The sequence below is a fragment of the Peromyscus leucopus genome, chromosome 11 (genome assembly GCF_004664715.2).
Source record: "Peromyscus leucopus breed LL Stock chromosome 11, UCI_PerLeu_2.1, whole genome shotgun sequence".
NCBI classification, from domain to species: Eukaryota; Metazoa; Chordata; class Mammalia; order Rodentia; family Cricetidae; genus Peromyscus; species Peromyscus leucopus.
Window position 1 is genome coordinate 24,792,406 of NC_051072.1, and position 21,117 is coordinate 24,813,522.

General features: G+C 39.9%; 1 protein-coding gene across 1 annotated transcript in view; it reads left to right on the forward strand.

Annotated features, from left to right (window-relative positions):
* The window catches only part of Wdr70 (WD repeat domain 70), a 232,336-nt gene that overhangs the window by 74,046 nt on the left and 137,173 nt on the right, over positions 1-21,117 (forward strand). Inside the window, exon 9 of the mRNA XM_028875604.2 lies at positions 10,767-10,843. Coding sequence (XP_028731437.1) covers positions 10,767-10,843 — 77 coding nt within the window. The remainder of the gene's footprint in view (positions 1-10,766; positions 10,844-21,117) is intronic.

The following is a 21,117-nucleotide window of genomic DNA, read 5'->3' on the forward strand; positions in this document are numbered from 1 at the left end:
TTTCAGAAGAGGGGCCATTTGTAGTAACCACAGAACAAGCCATAGTTGGTGCTGTTGCAGTGTCTTAGGTCACTGTAGGGCTGTAAACCAAAGAAGAGTGAATTTCTCTGTGATGTACTCAAATGGGTGTTTATGTCTCTCAGATGTTTGAAGGTTGTGAACTTTTGAGTATTTGAGTATTTTGAGTGTAGATTGATATTACAAGGGTTGGGTTGCTAAGGGATGACCAGTGTGCCAAATCTAGCCTCCATCCCATTTTTGTAACTTTAAGTTTTATTGGAAGACAGCCTAGTCTATTAGTTTATTATTTGTAGTTCCTTTTGTGTTCTAATGGTAAAGTTGAGAAGTTGTATCAGAAGGTGGGCTACAAAGCCTAGAATACTTATTGTCTGACTCTTTAGAGAAAAAGTATTCCAACTCCCAAATTAAAGCTATGAACACACCCAACAAAATGTTCTTACACAGATTTCATTGGTGGTGATTACTAAGACTGTGCTTAAGAACCTCAGGGTAAGTTGACAGCATCTTCCTGCTGTATTTCATGTCTTCACAGGAGCAAGCTGTTAGCTCACTATGCAATGACATGGGTACTTTTATTTTGTGGATCCTCGGGCTCCCGTTATTCTCTGACAACAAATAGTACTTCTGCAGTGTTCCTTTATGGTTGCTATCTTTGGAGTAGTCACAAGAGTGGCTAGATTAGTATAAATCAGTTTTTTTAAATTGTGTGTGTGTGTGTGTGTGTGTGTGTGTGTGTGTGTGTGTGTGTGTATTTGTGTAGGTGATAAAACATACAACATTGGTCATGGATATATAGTGTTCTCCATGCAAAGTTGGCATATCATGAAAGACAAGAATTTGCTTAATTTGGTGTTAAGGCCATTGAGTAAAGGAATATTCTTACCTTCCCCAAGACCTATTGCTTAGATAAAGAGGGAAAGACAAAAACTAATTTATTTGATGAAAAGGTGTTTTAGTCACTAATGTTTCTTAGGTGTCACTTTAAAAATTTCCCACTAATGTTTGCTGTGATACTGAATCTGTTTAGATCCAGTTAAGAATCCTTAGTTGAACTTCATTTTGTTATGACTGATTTTGGTCTCTGTTTGAACACAGGAACACTTAACATTCTCCTTGACTTTGTCATGCTTCTGTCTTTACAAACAAGAAATAACATTCAGTCTTTGGAGTTTTTTCAATGTAATGTATTTATTTGTGTTCTTGTTCTGACTACTCATCAACAGCTAAGGTGTTCGTCCTTTGTGTTAACATTTTCTGGATGCCATTTCCTCTTGGCTTATTTTGTAATAATCTAAGATGCTATTTCACTTCTAATTGACAATTATCAGTAAATTATCAGGTTTTTTTTTGAGGGGGGTCTGCTTTGAATACCTGGATGGATTAGGCAAGATGTTGGGTTGCTGTTTGAATAAGATAAGGCAATTTAAGGGTCTGAGATGGTTAAGTAGGAGTTGTCTGTAGAATCCCTGAGTCTAGGAGTAAGGGGAGGGGGAAATAGTGAATTGGAGCTCACTGGGCAGAAAACCAGTTGTGCCTCAGATTGTGACATCAGGCAGATCTCTGCTTGGATCAGGCCAGTCCAACCTTTTGATAATTGTGATACAAAGTTGTCTACAGAGTTCACACTTAGATTTGCAAATTGAGCTACAAAATTAAATCACAAAAACATATCTCATAGTGTTTTAAGTAAGTATATGGTTTTATGTTGAGCCACATTCATAGCTGTCATGAGGTCCACGTGGGCTGTGGGCCATAGACTGGACATACCTGAATCTAGTGGACTTGTTTGAACAGCAGAAGAATGGGAATGTGAAGTAATGTGCCAGACTGGGAAAGCCAAGGCAGTTCAATATCTTAAGATCTCAAAGGCTGGGTATGTCTTGAGTTGTTAGGGTTTTTTTTTTATTGTAATTCAAAAGCTGTTCCTGGCCCAGTTACGATATATAATGGGATCAAATTGGACCAGATACCTGCTAACTGCACATCGTTGAGAAATTATTTTCTCTCCTTAAATAATTGGCAGATTATTTCCGTCTTAGAAACGTTAATTAGATCCCTAATGAGCCTATATATTTGAATGAACTTATCATTTAATTATTATTTTTCAGTCTCTTAGTTGTACTTAAATCGCTTATGTGTTCCTGCCTTCTGTCCTTATCTTACCCAGTGGCCTGTCTCAGTTCTTACGGTACTGTAACTCTGATTAGTATGTGGCATAGTTGATTTGCCTCCAAAAAGCATTTTTCCTTGACTAGCAATGGACTGATTTGGTTTTCTTCCTGCTTCATTGAGTGTTCCTTTTTATCCTTCTACAATTCAACTTCTAAATTTTGGAGTGTCCCAGACTTGTTGCTGAGACCTGTCTAGTATTTATCCTTGCTCTCTGACTGCACTCATCTGGTTAGACAGCTTTAAATACCAAGTGTTGACCCTGACATCTTAGAGATGCACAGCTCTTACCTTGTCTTCTCCTACGACCTGACTGACAGACTCAGTGGATGTACAACTGGCACCCAGCATAACAGCAAAAAAGGAAATTGTGGCTTTTCTTTGTAGGTCCATGTTTCTGCAGGTGTTTTACTATCTCAGTGTGGCATCACTGTTCACTAGCTGATAAAGCAAAAAGCCTCTGAGTCCTCCTTGACCTTGACTTCTCTCCCTCTCACCCTACAAGCGGATTGTTGATTGTTCTGACAACACAGTTATGTGAACAAAGCTGTTCTAAACATTTGTGTGTAGACTTTGGATGGGCCTGTTTTTATGTTGTAGCCTCTAGCAGTGAGGGATGTTGATTTTCTGATTTTAGCCACTATAATAGATATTTAATGCATTCCATTTGTATTTCCAATAGAAACTTTGAATAACCAATAATGTTGAGCATCTCTTTGTCATTCTTATTGTGTATGTGTGTGTGTGTGTGTGTGTGTGTGTGTGTGTGTGTGTATTTGTGTGTGTGTGTGTGTATGAATAGGCGCATACACACTCCCATGCAAGCATGTGTGGAGTCCAGAAGTTTGACACGGGGAATATCCTCTTCAATTGCTTTCCCACCTTAGTTTTTGAGACAAGTTTTCTCAGAGTTCAGGATTAAGGTTAGACTAGAGTTTTCTCCACAGCCTTTTCTGGCACTGTGAATCCTAGCTAGCAGGGAAGGAGTTTCCAGCTCAATTCTTCCTTTGTTTCTGTATCCTGTACCAGTGTGTGGTGTCTTCAGTGATAATCTCTTACCATCTAGTTCTGTTAGACAATGAAGAGCAATGGCCATACCTGTGTTTGTTCATCTGGGGACCTCTGAGACCTCTCCACATGCCTGTGTTTTCCAGGTTCTGAGGACCAAGCCCACGTCCTGTGCTCGCAAGGCAAGCACTTCCCTGACTGAGTCATCACCCAAGTGCCATTTTCTTCTTTAAATTTCTTTGACATTATTTGACTATTTTTCAAATTCTATTCTTACTTGCTGGCCTTAAATTTCCTTTTTCAGATGTATATATTTTATTTTATTTTATGTGTATGAGTATTTTGCTTACATGTATGTATTTGTACCACATATGTGCCTAGTGCCCTTGCAGGTTTGAAGAGGGCATCATAGTCCCTGAAACTGGAGTTATGGATACTTGTGAACCCCCCTATAGGTGCTCAGAACCAAATCCAGGTCCTTTGTAAGAGTGATGGGTGCTCTTAACCACTGAGCTATCTCTCTAGCTCCCACCTACTGGCTTTTGTTATGTGTCTTTGTATAGTATTTTCCTTTGGCAAATGGTGGCAATAGGTTATATTCTGTTCATTTACACACAGTATAATCCCTTTGTATTTATGGGGCATTGGACCTACATCTGCTTTCCCACTGGATAACCAAATTTCACAGCTGCTCATGTCTTTCATATGAAATGACATATATGCAGGCTGACTGAGCTCAATATAGAGTGCCTGACTAGCATGCACAGGGGTGAAGGGGTGAGGATGGGTACTGTGTTGTGTTCAGTTATCAACACTGCTAATGCCTTCAAAGAAAGCTGGTAACTGGTGAGAATGTTTCAGATAATTGGGCCACTGATGGCAAGGCTATTTCCAACTAGAATGTCATCTGTGCCCTAGAACCAAGAACTGTCAGCTGCCTAAGAAATCATGGCTTTAGCATAGCCAATAGGGCAAGACAGATTTCCCAGAGAAGACTTTGTCATAGTTGATTATATACTGTGTATAGATGAAGGTAATCTGAGAAATTTAGATATAAAATGTAATCAAAATTAAATAAATTAATAAAATTAGATTAAAAACTGCAAAGCTAAAATTGAGCTACTTGGGAGCTAGGATCCACAGAAACAATTCATCATTGATAATCCAGTGATTCCAGTTTCAAGCTCATGTACCAGCAATGCCTCAGGTGCTTCAGGGCATTCCTGGAGGTCCTGCCTGCTACCATTGGTCAACTCACCCAGCAGTTCTGTGCTCAGGGTGGTGGTGGTCCTTGACCAGTGCCTCACCTGTCTTTTCTCCTGACTAACTGTATATCTTAAAAATAACTGTAGATGCAAATTAGGTGTATTTTCAGAAGACTAAAAATGTTTGAGTAAGGAAAGGAAAGAAAAGAAGTTCTGGTTTACATTGCCAGAGCTTTGCCACACAGGTGGTTCATCTCTCCCTACTTTACCCCCAACCTGCTCCAAAGTCTCCTCTACACCCTGTGTAGTTGTGAGTCTCTGTGTTAATTACCATCCACTGCAAGAAGACATTTCTCTGATGAGGGATAAGCAAGGCATTGATCTGAGTCCTAGCCTAGTGTCAGGTTTTGTGTTAAGACTATCACCAAAACAATATTATGTCCTTATTTTGTCATGTAAATACATGATGTCTATGTTTACTGTAGCAATGATGTGAACTTTGATTACTTGTTCAAGGTGGTATATATCAAGGTTTCCCACTATAAAGTTTTTCTTCTTCATAATTATTGAATAATTTGCAGAGATAGTTTGTGCTCCTGCAGATATCAAGTTCAGTTTCAAGTTTTCCTATACTAGTTTTAAGATTTATTGATGGTTCTTGTCTGAAAAAATTATTTCTGTGATATTGCAAAATCATTTTAAATTTATCAGTTAACATCATGAAAGGAGGTAAGAAAAATCTCTCTCTCTTCCCCTCCCCCCCTCCCTGCTGTGTAGCATTAAACTGATTAGAGGTGTTTACCACTATACTTGGGATTTTAAATAATTAGCTGATTGTATTAGTAGCCAGTGATTTACAGTCCCTTACTATCATTATTTGTTTTGATGTTGTAATTTTCCCAGAAGTTGAAGCCCCTCCAGCCTGTTTTTTTTTTTTTTTATTAAAAACTTCTTTATTGAGTCTTTGGGGGTTTCTTATCATGTACCCCAATTCTGTTCACCTCTGGGACCCCCATTCCTCTCCTCATCTCTGTTGCATCCTCCCCCCCCCATGAAAGAAACAAAACTAAGCAAGCAAGCAAACAAAAGCAAGAAGAATAAGAAGGGGAAGGGGAAAGGAAAGGGGAAGGGAGAGAAGGGGAAGAAGAGGGGGAAGGGGAAGAAGAAGAAGGAGAAGGAGGAGGAGAAGGAGAAGGAGAAGGAGAAGGAGAAGGAGAAGAAGAAAAGAAGGAGAAGGAGAAGGAGAAGGAGAAGAAGAAAAGAAGGAGGAGGAGGAGGAGGAGGAGGAGGAGGAGGAGAAGGAGAAGGAGAAGGAGAAGGAGAAGGAAGGAAGAAGGAAGAAGGAAGAAGGAAGAAGGAGGAAGGAGGAAGGAAGAAGGAAGGAAGAAGGAAGAAGGAAGAAGGAAGAAGGAAGAAGGAAGAAGGAAGAAGGAAGAAGGAAGGAAGGAAGGAAGGAAGAAGGAAGAAGGAGGAAGGAGGAAGGAGGAAGGAGGAAGGAGGAAGAAGGAAGAAGAAGAAGAAGAAGAAGAAGAAGAAGAAGAAGAAGAAGAAGAAGAAGAAGAAGAAGAAGAAGAAGAAGAAGAAGAAGAAGAAGAAGAAAAGACCGCTGCCGCCGCTGCCTCTGATCCTCTGATTTTTGGTACACCATCCTCACTGGATCCTCACCAGAGCTCTTCTGGGGTATCCTGTGTCTTGGAGATCATGCGGGTATTGTTCCACAGGAACAGTCCTTTCATGAGCGCCAGCAGGACCTAGATGGGGTGGATGCTAGGATGGGTCAACCTAAGGCCCAATTGTGGGCCTGGGTATTGGCCAGGCAGGTCATATTGAGCCACTAGGGCCACCCGATTTGGGTGGGGTGATGGTGTCAGCTCCCCTACATGCATGCTCTCAGGGTATGTTCATTCTCACCCGTGGTGAGGGATGGGGGCCCTCTCTCCTGAGTCCAAGGGCTACCTCTCTTGCTATAGTGACCCATGAGAGGGTAGGCCAGCTTTTCCAGGGCAGTGATGGGTGGAACTGGCTCAGTATAGCACTCTGATTCCATTTTGCATGATTCTTAAGGCCTCCTGAGGTGACACTGGCCACAGACACCAACTTAGACCCCAGCTGCAGCTAGACCATGGACCCAGACATGGCCCTTGGCAGCAGCTTAGGCCTGGACAACATCCTGGCTCTGGGAGGAAGGAATGGCCACCCAGGTGGGGAATGGTTCCGGCAGCCATGTAGTTGCTGGACGCCACCAAGGCCTCAGGTTGTGGCCCCAACCCTGGGCCTTTGCATGACCATTAATGGCAATGCAGGACCTAGACTCCAGGTCAGACCCCCCAGCCACAGTAGGACCATGTACCCCAACATGGTCCTTAGCAGCAGCTGTGTCTGGATGTCACCACTGCTGCCAGTGGCGGCATGGCCCTTGATCTTAGGTATCTGCATAGCTTTCGATGGCAACAGGAGAATCTGACATGAGCATAGACTCTGGCTGCAGTGGGACCACGACCCTGACATGGCCCTCATCCAGCCTGTATTTTAACCCTTTGCCCGCCCCATCACTTTTGCAGTGCTGTCTTTTTGCAGAGTGAGATGTCTTAGGTTCCACTTTTCCTCGGGCAGTGCTGTAGTCATTTCTCCAGGAAGCTCTAGGTCCTTTTATTGGAAACTCAGTGTTAGAATACAGGATCTCTTTCATGGTTTCCAGATATTCAATACATAGAGTGGGAGAGTGGCATGTCCATCTAAGCTTGAACACCTCTGTTTATTTGTTATCTACATATTAGTTTAAAATGCCACAGAGTTCATTATGACCCTTTCCCATTTTTGAAGCTATTTTCTCCAACAGTGAGAAACCTGATTCACATCAACGTCAGCATAATTCCTTACTGGATTAATTCTTCATTGTATTGAAAGCAGTTTAGAATTGTTAATGCATACCACTGCAAAGTGGAAACAAATGTATTAACTAGAATTCATTAATTGTAATTTTGGTCTTAAACGGAATATTTTCTACTTTCTACAGACTATAGTAATTAATTACCACAAATGTGGTTTTAAACATGATTAATTCCTTCATAACTCTTGAGGCCAGACATCACAAATAAAGGTATAAGTAGGATTGTACTGTCTACGGTGGCTCCAAGGCTGTGCTTCTCAACCTTCCCAGTGCTGTGACCCTTTAATAAGTTCCTCATGGTGTGCTGACCCCAGCCTTACAATTATTGTAGTTGCTACTTCATAACTGTAATTTTGCTGCATTATGAATCATAATATAAATATGTGATATACAGGATATCTGATATGGGACCACTAAGAAATGATCATTTGACTGATAAAGGGATCTCCACCCACATGTTGAGAACCGCTGCTCTAAGGGATGACTCTTTCCATGCTTTATTTTGCTTTGGTGATTCTAGATGTCCTTATCTTGTGGCTAGATTACCTCTAGTATCAACTTTCACCTTCACATAGGTTTCTCTTGTGTCCTCTACTCTTGTCTTTTAGGAGAACATTCACCACTAGGTGTAGGACGCACATTGATAACGTATTCAGAGATTGTTAAATTCTTAAATTAAGCCCCAAATTATATATATTGAATTCCAATTTTATTGTTTGAAAATTTGAGTACTTTATTTGCATAATTTTCATCTTGCTGCCTCCTCCTCCTTTTTCTGATTCCTCCAGTGCCCCCTCCACTCTCTTAAATTCATGATTTCTTCCTCTTTATTATTGGTTTGAATACAGATATAGACAGATATAGATTCACACACACACACACACACACACACACACACACACACACACACACACCTACTGGAGTCCATTAGGGTTGTTTGTATGTAGATGCGTTTAGGGCTTAACTCTTGAGATTGGATAACCCATCAGGGAACTTGTTCCTAGAGAAATGGATTCTCTCTTCCCAGCCGCTGATTGCCGGTAGCTCTTCTCTAGGAGTGGGCTCTTGTGAAATTTCCTCTAGTCTATATTGGCATAGCAGCTGGTGTTGTCATTATGCAGGTCATGATTAGGCAACCATAGTTTTGAGATTTCTTGGGTGCAGCTTCCCTGTCATATCTAGGAGATGCTGTGCGGAGGCCGTTGTCTTGGTGCCTTGACTCTTACACTCTTCTGTTCCACATTCTGTGGTGTTTTTCTTCTTAGCATTAGGGATGGCACTGTAGATGTATCTATTGAGATTCTTCTTTGTGCCTGAAAATGCTGTTGCTCCAAACAAGAGTCCCAGGACCTGGGATAAGGACATATTTTGGGAGAGCATCCTTCAGTCCATTGCTGGGGTATGTGCCCCTCTACCTTCCTTTTAGCCTTTCATATGCCTTCCATATTGGAAACACAGCAAGGTCCATTCCTTTCCATTCACGTTAAATTGTAGATTGTCCCATCTGTTTGTAAATACTCATGTATGAAAACTTCACTTTTTCCCCAAAAGCCAAATAAATGAATGAAGACCCTCACATTATGATTGATAAGTGCTGTGGAAAAGAACAATGGGTTAAGCTGTGTTTACTTTGAGGGCTGGGGGTACTTACTAGATCAAGTGGCCTGTAAACTGAGGCTGGAAGAATGGAAAAGCCATCGTAAGAAAGTGAAACTAAAAGCTGCTTCCAGGAGGTGGGAAAGGCGGCTGTGTGTTGAAGGAGCTCTGTGTATTAGAGAACCAAAGGGCAGGCAGGCAGCAGCTGGTGCATATTGGGCAGGAAGGAACGCGGTGAAGTTGCAAAGGAACTAATAAGCAGACAATACAATTTGTTTAGACTCGTTTAAAGATGTTGGGTGCTAGAAAAGGGCTAGATACAGGGGAGTGGCATTAGAACTGTATCTTTTTCTTTAATTTGACAATTTCTTAAAAAATTAAAACAAAATTTTTATGTGCAATTTTTGCCATGGATGTCACATCCCCTGGAACTGAAGTTATCAACAGTTGTGAGCTGCCATGTGGGCGCTGGGAATTGAACCCGCGTGCTCTGCATTAGCTTACATAGACCTGTGTATTTAAAGGGTTTACCATGGTGTGTGGAACACATGAGATAGAGTTAAAGAGACTGTTAGCATAAAAAACTGATGAAGAAACATGAGATAATGTTGGTTAATAGAAGAGTCATAGTGGTGTATGAGAGAAATGTAGAGACTTGTAATGTATTTTGGATAGACTCAGCAAGAGACTGGCTGGTAGATGAAATTTGCTTTGTCTGGAAGATTGGGGATTGGTCCAAGGGAGTATTGAAGGATGACTCCTAATTTTGTAGCTTGATTAACTGAGAAATGAATTGTAAATCAATAAGAGACTGTAAGTCAAGATTTTCCTATTGGACATACATGTTTGAAGTACAGGTAGATATGGCAAATAGAAACATTATCGCAAATTCAGATAGAGGAAAGGAGATCCCCATATTTTCGTCTAGTCCTCTTAAGTATTGCTTCAATTCATTTCTCCTTACTGTCGTCTAAGAGTCTCCACCTTGGCATTCCCTGTCTGTTCTATAGAATTGTTAAGATAACACCAAATACTGTTGGGGTAATGTGGACAGTTTGGACAGGAAATGATCTCCAGGTATAATTTCTAATTCATTCTTTCCAGAGAGGTAGGTTTTTTTCCTTGTAAATTGGTTTAATCTGTATATTCTGCTTTTCTAATTTAAAGGAGTAGTTTTATTTTAGACTTTGTTAGAGACACTGTTGTTCTACAGAAAAACCATTAGCCCCTTTTCTGCCTCGTTGATTCTGACTTACTGTGTATGAGAGTCTACCTAACTGTGCTGCCTGAGATTGTGTGCTGTGGGATGTGTTTGTGTGTGCACGTGTATTTGATGTATACTCGGGTTGATTTGGTTGTATACTGATTTTTAGACCATTATGTTACTTTGAGTCTATTATTTTTGTGTTCTCTGTTAGGTAGAGAAAATCTCCCTGCTAATCTTAAGTATTTCCTCTTGTGTTTATTCCTTAGCTGGGTTGTAGACTCAGGGCTAACATAGTTTTAGAAGTAAGGACTTGCTTTGCTTGTTTGTCAGTGCTTCCTGTTTCCTTAATTACTTTCTATTAAAGTGAAGGTCATGACTTTAAAGAGGGACATGTCTGCCTCGAGGTTTACCTTGAATTTTTTCCGAAAGAGAACATATCAGCTGCTCTGCTTCCCCCTTATTAGGTACCTGTTAAGGTAAGCACTGTTAGTCCCCTGAGTGGTCAGAGATGGGTATAAAAGTGAAATACAGCATGGTATGAGGGGAAATTGGGGTGAAGCAGTGCTAATTCAAAATAGTCTGCTTTGGAGGGTGCTCAAAGGCTGGACTTTTAAATGTGTGACGTCAGTTTATGCTTTACCCTTCAAACACCCCCTCTTTCTTCTTTAAGGGTCATACAGCAATGCTTCATACTGGCTCGTGGCATCCCAAAATAAAAGGAGAATTCATGACTTGCTCAAATGATGCGTGAGTATTGTTGATACTGTTTTGAATGCTTTCGTATCTTTCAGTATCTCTTAACAGTTGTATCGTGGCAACCCTGGTAAAGTAAGAAATAGAGTAGTAGGAATCCTGGTGTTTATGTATGTGTTCCTATTCTTGACTCTGCTTGGACTTCAGTTGTAGTGTAAAGTTTAGTTTAACAAATATGGACGCTATGGAAATGAGAGATTTTGTAAATTCCAGTAGAGTTTATCATGGGACACACTGGATTAGACTGATGGTAGTAAGAGGATCTAAATAGCTTCGAAAGTATGACTAATAATTCCCTGCAGTGAAGACTGACTTCCATTTGAAATGAGAATGTGCCAGTTTTCTTTCCTTGAACTGCAGAAGCTGGCTGTTCTTCACCAAGAGTTCTGTGTGGGGTCACTAAGCTTAAAGCACAGTGTCCTTTGCCACTTTGAAGAGAAGTCTGTGAATAGTAAGCTCATGTGGCTTACAGCTCCATTGACCTTTTTCTTGGTCGTCGACTTAGAATAGTAGTTAGTTATGGACTGAACTGTGGAACGTTATAATCATAGAATGCTCACCAAGTATACTCCGCTGAGTCTCTGTCATCATTGCTTGTGTTCCATTGGAAGTGAGTGCTGTGAGAGCAAAGCACAGGTGTGCCCAAAGCTAAGCAGTGCAGTTTTATGTATGGTAAGTGTTGTGGAAGATAAAGTTAAACTAAAGGAAAGGAAGGTTAGAGAGCTAATGAGATACATGGCTTAGTGGGTGAAGGTGCCTGCCTCCATGCCTGACAACCTGAGCTTGATCCTTGGTTGATCCCATAGTGGAGTAAGAGCATAGATTCCTGCAAATGGTCCTTTGACTTCCACAGGTATACATGGCATGAACACACACACACACACACACACACACACACACACACACCCCACACCCACACCCACACACACCACACCACACCACACCACATAAAAAGGAGAATATTATAGAAGGATTTACCATACATAAAGTGAGTTATCGTTGTTGTTCTTAAGGTACAGGGTTAGACCTAGGGCTAGGCAAACTACCACTGAACTACATATCCTGACCCCGAGAAAGTCTCCTTTCAGTTGAGCCTTTAATCATGCAAAGGAGGCTGCTACAAGGGAAGGGCTTCCCTGGCCAGAGTAATGTTACTTAGAGACCCTGAGATGAGAAAGACCGTAGAGCACATTTGAGGGAATGGAAGATAACTTGCTTGAGATTTTTAAGTTGGTAGGAAAGATGAGAATGATAGAAAATGTATTTGAAAAGGAAGGCAAAAGATAGCCACATAAATATTTATTTATCTATTACGTCCCAACTTCAGTTTCCTGACCCTCCTCTCTGCCCAGTCCCTCCCCTCCCCTGATCCCCCATACTCTTCTTCATTTCTTTCAGAAAAGGGCTGGCCTCCCATGGATATCAACCAGCCAGACACATAAGTATTTTAGGCCAAGTGTGAAGGACCAGGATTTTGATAAACCTGGAATTTTAATTTGAAAAACCAAGGAATTGAACGGTGCCAAACCTAACATTAACATTTTCCAATGAGGTAAAATTGGGATAATAATTAGCGTTCATGGAGAATGTACATTGAGTTACTACTGAGCAGTGTACTTTATGTATGCTAAGCTTTTGATGAGGCAGGTAGACAGTAATGAGATTACATATTTCACATGAGGAAGCTGATTATGACTTTACCAACAGTATTTAATTCTAAGTGCTGAGCCAGGATTTGAACACATGGTTAGCGATTACATACACAAAGTGATGGTGATTGATTTATAGATTCAGATACAAGGTACAAATCACTTTACACAAGGAGTAGATGTAAGACCTCATGTTATAAAGAACACAGGGATGCCTTTCTCCTTGGAAGAACAATTTCACTTTGCCTTGAGGTTTTCTAGGTGATGATACTACAATATTACCTGAGTGTAAAGATTATGAAACGTCACTTATGATTAGAATGGGTCATTGTATCCTCTGTACAATTCGAATTGTTCTTTGAGGCATGGAGACATTCTGGCTGTGCAGGAGGAATCTTCTTGGTGATATCAGTGTGTGTGTGTGTGTGTGTGTGTGTGTGTGTGTGTGTGTGTGTGTGTGTGTGTTGCCATTCACTGGATCATGAACCAGGAGCTATATCCTTGAAGAAAACAGAATCTTTCTCTTTTAGTAAACTAAATAGGTTTTCTAAAGTAACATTTTTTTTGTTTTTTTTTCTTTTTATTATTATTATTTTATTTTATTTTACAATACTATTCAGTTCTACATAACAGCCACAGATTCCCTTGTTCTCCCCCTTCCTGCCCCCTCCCCTTCACCGCAGCCCACCCCCCATTCCCACCTCCTCCGGGGCAAAGCCTCCCCCAAGGACTGAGATCAACCTGATAGACTCAGTGGCTCAGCCGTTAAAGGCTAGGCTCACAACCTAAAATATGAAGTAACATTTTTTTAAAGGTGACCCCTGGGCCTTAAATGGGACATCTATATCATACCTCCTTTATCCAAGGTTCAAGTATCAGCTACTTTTTTTTTTTTTAAGAAAATACCATTCTGTGGAAACTTATGTCTTATTTATTTATGATTTCAACTTTGTATTATCAAGTTAAAGGTATTTTTTTCTTCTTTTATTATTTGTTTGGTTCTGAAATCACTATTATTTATTTTGTTTTTATTTTTTAGATTGTGTGTGTGTATGTGTAGTGTAGTGTAGGTATGTGCACATGTGTGCAGATGCCCATGGAGACCAGAGGCATCAGATCGCCCTGGACCAGTCACTTCATGTGGATGCTAGGAACTGAACTCATGTCCTCTGGAAGAACAGTAAAGGCTCCGAGCTCTGAGCCATCTCTCCAGCTCCCTGTCTTGGAGATTTTAATAGGGGCAATTAGACTTTAAGCAAAAATTATGTGAGCAGGTTCCATCAATGGTATCCTGTTTTGTCTGCTCCCCATTCTTGCTTTATGATATTCTTTGTCTCATTTTTGACAACTGGAAAAAGGCATAGTTTCTATAAAAAGACCATGATGTAGACAGCCATTGACCTCAACCTCCTTTGTAATTGCAGCGCTCTGCACTTAGTGCTTAATTCCCCCAGGAATGTTTGCTAACCTATGGCGTTACAGCACCGTTGGGGTAGAGGGTAGAATTCTGGCAGCTTTTGCCAGTCATGCATGGCAGGAACACAATTGTGAATTAGCTTTGCTGTAGTAGGAGTGAAGAATCATTGGCATTTGTGAGAAATGATTCCTCTGGGGGCTAAGGTGGCACTTACTGCTTTCTTCTGGGCTAACTTCTCCAGGTTAAGTTGAGGATCTCTGAATGTGTGTCATAGATATTAGTGTTCAGACATTTCAGTTCCAGAAGATTCAGTATGAAACAGAGTACGTATGAAATAAAAAATAAAAGGAAGAAGGGAAGGTGGCAATCTTTTTCATTTCATCAACTTTACTGGAGTGGAAAGTGCATAATAAAGCAGAATTTAATAAAATTTTCTCGGAAGTAAGTGGTAATGAAAACCAGATGGCATTGAAGATAAAAATGGTTATCCAAGAAATTCATTGTTATTTATGGGTTGATAGTGTGATGGGAGTCATTTTGTAATTTGTAGTAGCTTAGGGTATGGCACCAACAGAATTTGAGTCCTCAGCACAGAATCTGTCTAAAGTGGGAAGGACATGTATTATGGATTTTATTCCTCAATACTCTTAGTATTTTGGAACATGACTGTTTTTGGAGTTAATGTCATAAAATAGATGATTATGAAGCTGTGAAGGTGAGCCTAATATAGTACAACTGGTGTCCTTATATGAAAATGTGTGAGGGATGCATATCTAGAGAGAAAAGCCGCAGGATGACACAGTGAGAAAGCAGTTAGCTGTCTAGGAAGAGTCTTGGAAGACTTCTAGTCTCTGGAACGATTAGAAAATAAATTCATACTCCTTAAGCGACCTAGCATATGACACTTTGAAGATTTATCTTATTTTTAAGTGTGTGTGTGTGTGTGTGTGTATGCCTGTCTGTCTGTGTCTGTCTGTGCATATGAGTGTGTGTGCTTGCAGAGGCCAGAAGAGAACATCAGATCCCAGGAAGTGGAGAGTTAGAGCTTGTGAGCTGCCTGACGTGGGTGCTAGGATCAGAACTCACTAGCACTCTTACCTACTGAGCCAGCTCTCCAGCCCATTTTGTTATGGCAGCTGTGACAAACTAATGCAGGGCAGGAAAACGTTGGGCTATTATGTACCACATAATAGAATGTGTAGGGTTTCCTGATTGACTCTCCTTACCATTCTATCTGTTGCCACTTTAGCTGTCTTCCTGCTTCTGAGATATATTGGGTAATCTCCCATCTTTGCTCAGTTAACTCTCAAGATATTGATACAAAGGGATCCAGGATTAGCTTCCTTCCCAGGATCTTCTTTGCTTTGAGATCCAAACATTTTGTCTTAAGTTAAATGATTTTATTTATTTTTCATTATTTGGAAGGTATATCTAGGCACATTGTTTTGTGATTATCTTGTAGGTTTCAATTGACAAAAGATACAGGGCTTTTTATTTGTTCAGTATGGGATTATGAAAAATGAATAGTAGCAAGAATTCTTGATTTCTTTGGCAGGTCTTTATTGAATTGTTGGCAGAATACTAAAAAACTATAGAATGATTCTGTTTTCTTTTTGTTAATTAAAATTTAAACATAAGCCTACATGAAGTATTACTAAGATTTATTACTCACAAATAACTGATAATTGAGTATTCTCTAAAGCTACAGGAAGTAGTTTTTAGAGTGTTCTCTAAAACACAGTGAAGTAGATTTTTTTCGAGACAGGGTTTCTCTGTGTAGCTTTGGAGCCTGTCCTGGAACTCACTCTGTAGCCCAGGCTGGCCTCGAACTCACAGAGATCCGCCTGCCTCTGCTTCCCGAGTACTGGGATTAAAGGTGTACACCATCACTGCCTGGTATGAAGTAGTTTTAAAGACCCAGGACCCAATTGCCTAGTGTCTGAAAGACTTTGATATTTACCTCTAAGTCTGTGAATTTTCATGCCACTTCAGAATTATGATTATTAACTTTCTTTTTTTTTTTTTTAAAAAAAGCTCTATTTGTTTTTATTTTATGTGCATGTGTGTTTTGCCTGAGTGTATGTTTGTGCGCCATATGCATGCACTGCCTGTGGAGGCCAGAAGAGGGTGTCAGATCCTCTGGAACCGGAGTTACAGACAGCTACCACGTGGCCTTGGAACCAAACACCAGTCTTCTATAACAGCAACAAGTGCTCCTAACAACTGAGCCAACTCTCCAGCCCCCCTGTAAATATTAGCTCTGAGTTAAACCTTGAAAGTCTTTCCTTGTCTTGCATCTTTGTCATCTCGTAAAAAAGCATTCTCACAGCTAAAATGGTTTTGGCCACCATTTCGTATAACGTTTCTGTACATTTTTAAAATATAATTTTAAGTTGAAATTTCAAAAACAGTTCCTGCCTTAGAGTTCAAAGTTCTTCATGGTGATTTTTGTAATGACAATGAAATAACTGGCGTTTTCTGTGTGAATCTATATATTTTGATATTTTCTTTTAAAAACCCCACAAAGGGCTGGTAAGATTGTTCAGTGGTAAGAGTTCCGTATCTGGAGCTTACATGGTAGGAGAGAGCTGACTCTTGTCCTCTGACTTCCATACACACCCTCACACATGACGCAAATCAATCAATCAATGAATGAAGAATCACTCAGAAGTTGTTAAGGAAGTGTATGGAAGACAGTGTTGATTAAAGCACACGTCCTCCAGCTCTCCGATGCTCTCCCTCTGTTTGGTGAGAGCCGCAGCTAACTTAGCTGTCATGGAGCACATCGGCATGCGTGGAATGTCTCACCTGTCACAGTTACCTTACTTTTCTGTAAAGTAAACCCAGGGCTTTTGGTGGTCTACCTCCTTGGGGCACAGTAGTCCCCTCACTTTGAACAGTTCCTGTCACTCTGTCTCCCATTTTGTGCAGCCTTAATAGAAGTTTTAAATAATGTGAAAGGGAAAGCAAATGGTGGAGGTAAGAATTTGAGTGAATCTTTCCCTCCTTTATAATGAAGAATTGGTGAAAGTTTCAGCTGCGGGAAATGACTCTTTGAGGCAGAAGTAGCGGGTTGTGTTCTGAAGAAAGCTTTTGACTGTTTGCATTTTAATGCCTAATTTTTTTTCTTTTGGTGAGGTTTTGTCATCTCCCCAGTGTTTATTTCTTTCTAATCCTGTCTATTTTTCTGTAGTAACTCACTATGAAATGTTTGTCTATGAACTCCAGGGTTTTAAAGCTGGATAATAGTGTCTGTCTCCGTCAGTCCTCAGGAAAGAGACGGACTATGAGGAGCAGTTGGGCAGTGGCACACATACAGTAACTCAGGGAAGAAAAAATAAATACAGTGGCTGCAGAGAGGACCAAGGCCTTTGTGAAGAGGGGGAGCTAGTGGTGTGGCAGAGTCGCAGTTTGTAAGCTGAGGGCTAGACTTCTGCAGTCACAGGGAGAAGTTCAGAGCTATAGATTTCTTTTAAAACATCAGAGTTCAGTTTTTAACACGGACTGCAGTGATCTGAAGAAAGTTAGGCCACACATGCAATATTAAACATTCACCAGCAATGGCGTCAGGTAGATAACAGTCAGCAGCATCGAAAGGTTTCCAGTGTTACCTTCTTTTCGGGGAGAACACGGGGAAATTTCCTATGGGACTCTCTGTGTGTGTGTGTGTGTGTGTGTGTTTGTGTGTGTCTATTACTATAAATTGCTTTTATGGAAATTAACTAAAGAGGAAATGGATTTACTAAAGAATAAAAGTAAATTATAATTTACTTCCTTAAAGATATTACTATCTATAACGTACAAAGTACATGACTAATCAGGATGATTATACTTATAAGTAAAACATATATTTAGGTTTTATTTATTTTATTACTTTAAACATATTTATCATATCTCTCTGTCTGTCTACTTACCTCTCTATCATCTGTCTGGCTGCCATCTACCTAATGTGTGTGCATGTGTCTGGACATGTGCCTGCCATAGGGCAGGTATGGAGGTCAGGGAGTCAGTTCTCTCCTTCCACCACGTGGCCTCAGCTTGCCATGCCTGGTGTCAAGCTCATTTACTGACTCAGACGTCTCACCAGCCCTAAGTTTAATTTTATGTACTGTGAAATGAGTAGACATTAAAATGTAGTTTATTTAGCTTCTGGAAAAAAAAGGGAATGTTTTGAAGAGACAGAAAAATTAGGGGGTAACTTTGAAGTAGAAGGTCATTGGAAGCATTACACTGTCATGTAACCTGTGAATCTTGATTTGATTTCATTTCCTTCCAGGAAAAGAAAAAATAACCAAAGAGCAGTAGTGAAGCGACATTTGGGGACATTTTAATAATGGGTCAGAGGACTGAAAAAAATGACCCTAGTTCTTTATCTTTCCCTACATCATGCTTTTTGCAACTTGTCTGTGTAACAGCTTCCATTAGGAGGTGATGGCTTTCCCCCCACACCATCTGTCTAAGCTAGCCAACAATGTCACAGAAATGGTATGTTCTCAGCATTAGCTCTTCAGAGGCAGTGTATGCTTTTGCTCCTTAGGCTGTGGCGCTGCTGTCTGATCAAGTCCTGTCGACCCTTCTGCAGGGTGAGTGATCTGTGGAGAAGAGTTCAGTCTTCACTTGGGTTATTCTAGACCAGCTTATAGTCAGCCAAACTCCAAGCTTGAGCTTGGGCTAGATTGCCAGGACGGACTATGGAATACGCATGTTAACCCCATTAGGAGGGGACACCTCAGTGGACTGGTAGTCTCCTGAGAAACATTGAACTTTATGAGTGAGTTACTATACGTCAGCTATAAGCTACACAGGTAGTTGTATTGATGTAGGAGTGTGGTTATAAAGAAAGACGTTCATTCCTATGTAACACTGAAGATGAATAGGAACAAAATATAATGAGATGTGCAAGATTTACATAGCATACCAAAATTAGAGCACGGATAAGTACAAATGTGATGCACTGTTCAACTGTATGTGATGTTTATTGTAAAAAATGTATAGGTATTCATTGTGCCATTTTTAGCTTTAAAAACCTTTGAAGCTTTCAAAATAAAAATATTATGGGGGAATCCGTTTTAGTATTTGCTTATATAGATGCTACCCCACACATTTCCCACTATAAAAGCTGATTTTAAGATGTAGAAAGGGGAAATTCATGAGAGTAAAAGCTAAACTAGCCAACCTTTTCTCCACTTAATCAGTTTTTTTTCTTAGCAATATTTTCAGTATATTTTAAGCTCTGTATATCAGTACTACTTAGATGATGATATTTGAGTGCTCAGTGATTTTCTACATTGGATTTTCATACTAGAGTTTCCTCTGAATGTCTCAGACTGCTAGGATGTGTAAGATATCTGTGGAGAAAAGATTCTCTAGTCTTCATTTAGAGGGTCCAGCACCAAAGAGTAAATGCATGAAAGAGCCAAAGAATCATATTAACAAACAAACAAATAAACAAAACCAAAACAATTAATACCTCTAACACCCCCAAGTGTTTTCTAAATATGACAATGCAACTCTGTATTATCCACAGCCATTAACATGTATTTCACTCTCAGGGTAGAGTTCCCAGGAACATACCTCAGAAATGAAGATTAGCAATAATAAATGATTTTGATGATTAAATTCAGTAAATGATAAATATTTTTTTTAAAAAAAATTTAGGCTATAAAGATGACTTATACAGTTAAAAATTTACCAAGTTTTGGCATGGCATCATGGAAACAGTATGTACTTTGTAGTTAGAACGAGAAGAAGTCGGGTGCTCTACAAGTAACTGTGAGCAAGTTTAGATTTCTGTAAAATAGGAGGATGCTGATTCGCAGATTCAAGTCTGGAATGAATGTGTAGAGCCTTGAGTGCAGTTGGTGTTCATGCTTAGGTCTATGGTTAATGTGAATGTGGAGGTTTCTTTCATAGCTTGGTGAGCCTCTCCCCTTAGAGCATGTGTGGAACATACTGAATTTTGCAGGCTTCTTCTGGAAAGCTGCTAGGCAGATTTCTGTTGGCTTTTACAATCAATAACATGTGTAAACATAATTGTACAATTCTCCAAGGAATGATGGTTCACATAAATGGATTTCAAAAAAGTAAATTTCCTATAACTCAAAGTTTTTTGCCCTCTATTTTAGGTATTTGGAGGGAAACTTAAAAAACACTAGTTTTCTGCATTATTCATGAGTGTTTTGAATACAGTTTAAAATTTTCATAATTTATAAATTATTACATTGTGGCATGCTGTGCCTGAGAATGCCTTGGCAATGTAGACCTAATTTTAGTGTTTTTCGAGGACTGCTCCCCATTTCTGTTGTTGCTTTTCACTCTAGATCTTCAAAAACACTTCAGTGTCTCCTTTAATTTTCTGCTTCTACCAAGAAGTCTAGAGCTGGAGTCGATCTGACTTTCCTTTCCTTTCCTTTTCTTCCCCTTCCTCCCTCCCTCCCTCCTGTCCTTCCTATTTTCCTTCCTTCCTTCCATCCTTGTTTCCTTCTGTCCTTCCTTCCCTTCATTTTTTAGAATTATAGCAAAAAAAAAAAAAAAGGGACTAAGCAATTTATATAACATGACTTTTTTTTTTTTAGCACATGGCTTTTGCCATCCTCTTAGGAGGCTTTTCTTGCTGACTTCCAGATTCTGGGCAGGTTTGCATTGTCTAGGTTGCTGAATGAGTAAGACAGAGTTAGGTTAACAGCGATTCTTTGTATGATGATGTCATTTTAACAAAGTGTACAGTTTAAATGTTGCTGTCGTTTAAACAAAGTAACAAAGCATGACCTTGTCATATCATGCATAGCTTATATCTACATAAATTCTTTGATTCTGTCATCTAATATAAGCATTTTTAACATAATTCACAGTTTTTTTCCTTTTTTGGTTTTTCAAGACAGGGTTTCCCTGTGAAACAGTCCTGGCTGTCCTGGAACTCATTCTGTAGACTAGGCTGGCCTCAAACTCACAGAGATCCTCCTGCCTCTGCCTCCCGAGGGCTGGGATTAAAGTGTGCACCACCACCACCTGGCTATAATTTACAGTTTCTTTGTAATTCAAAACCAAGAAATTTTCTACAATTGCCAGCTACTAGTATTTAAAAATTAATACCTTTGTTTTTATTTATGTTCATGGGTTATTTAGATATGTATGCATTTAAAAATAAAAATTTTATGTGTATTAAATAATTTTTTGGGGAGAATTAGTAAAAGGGCTTAGCA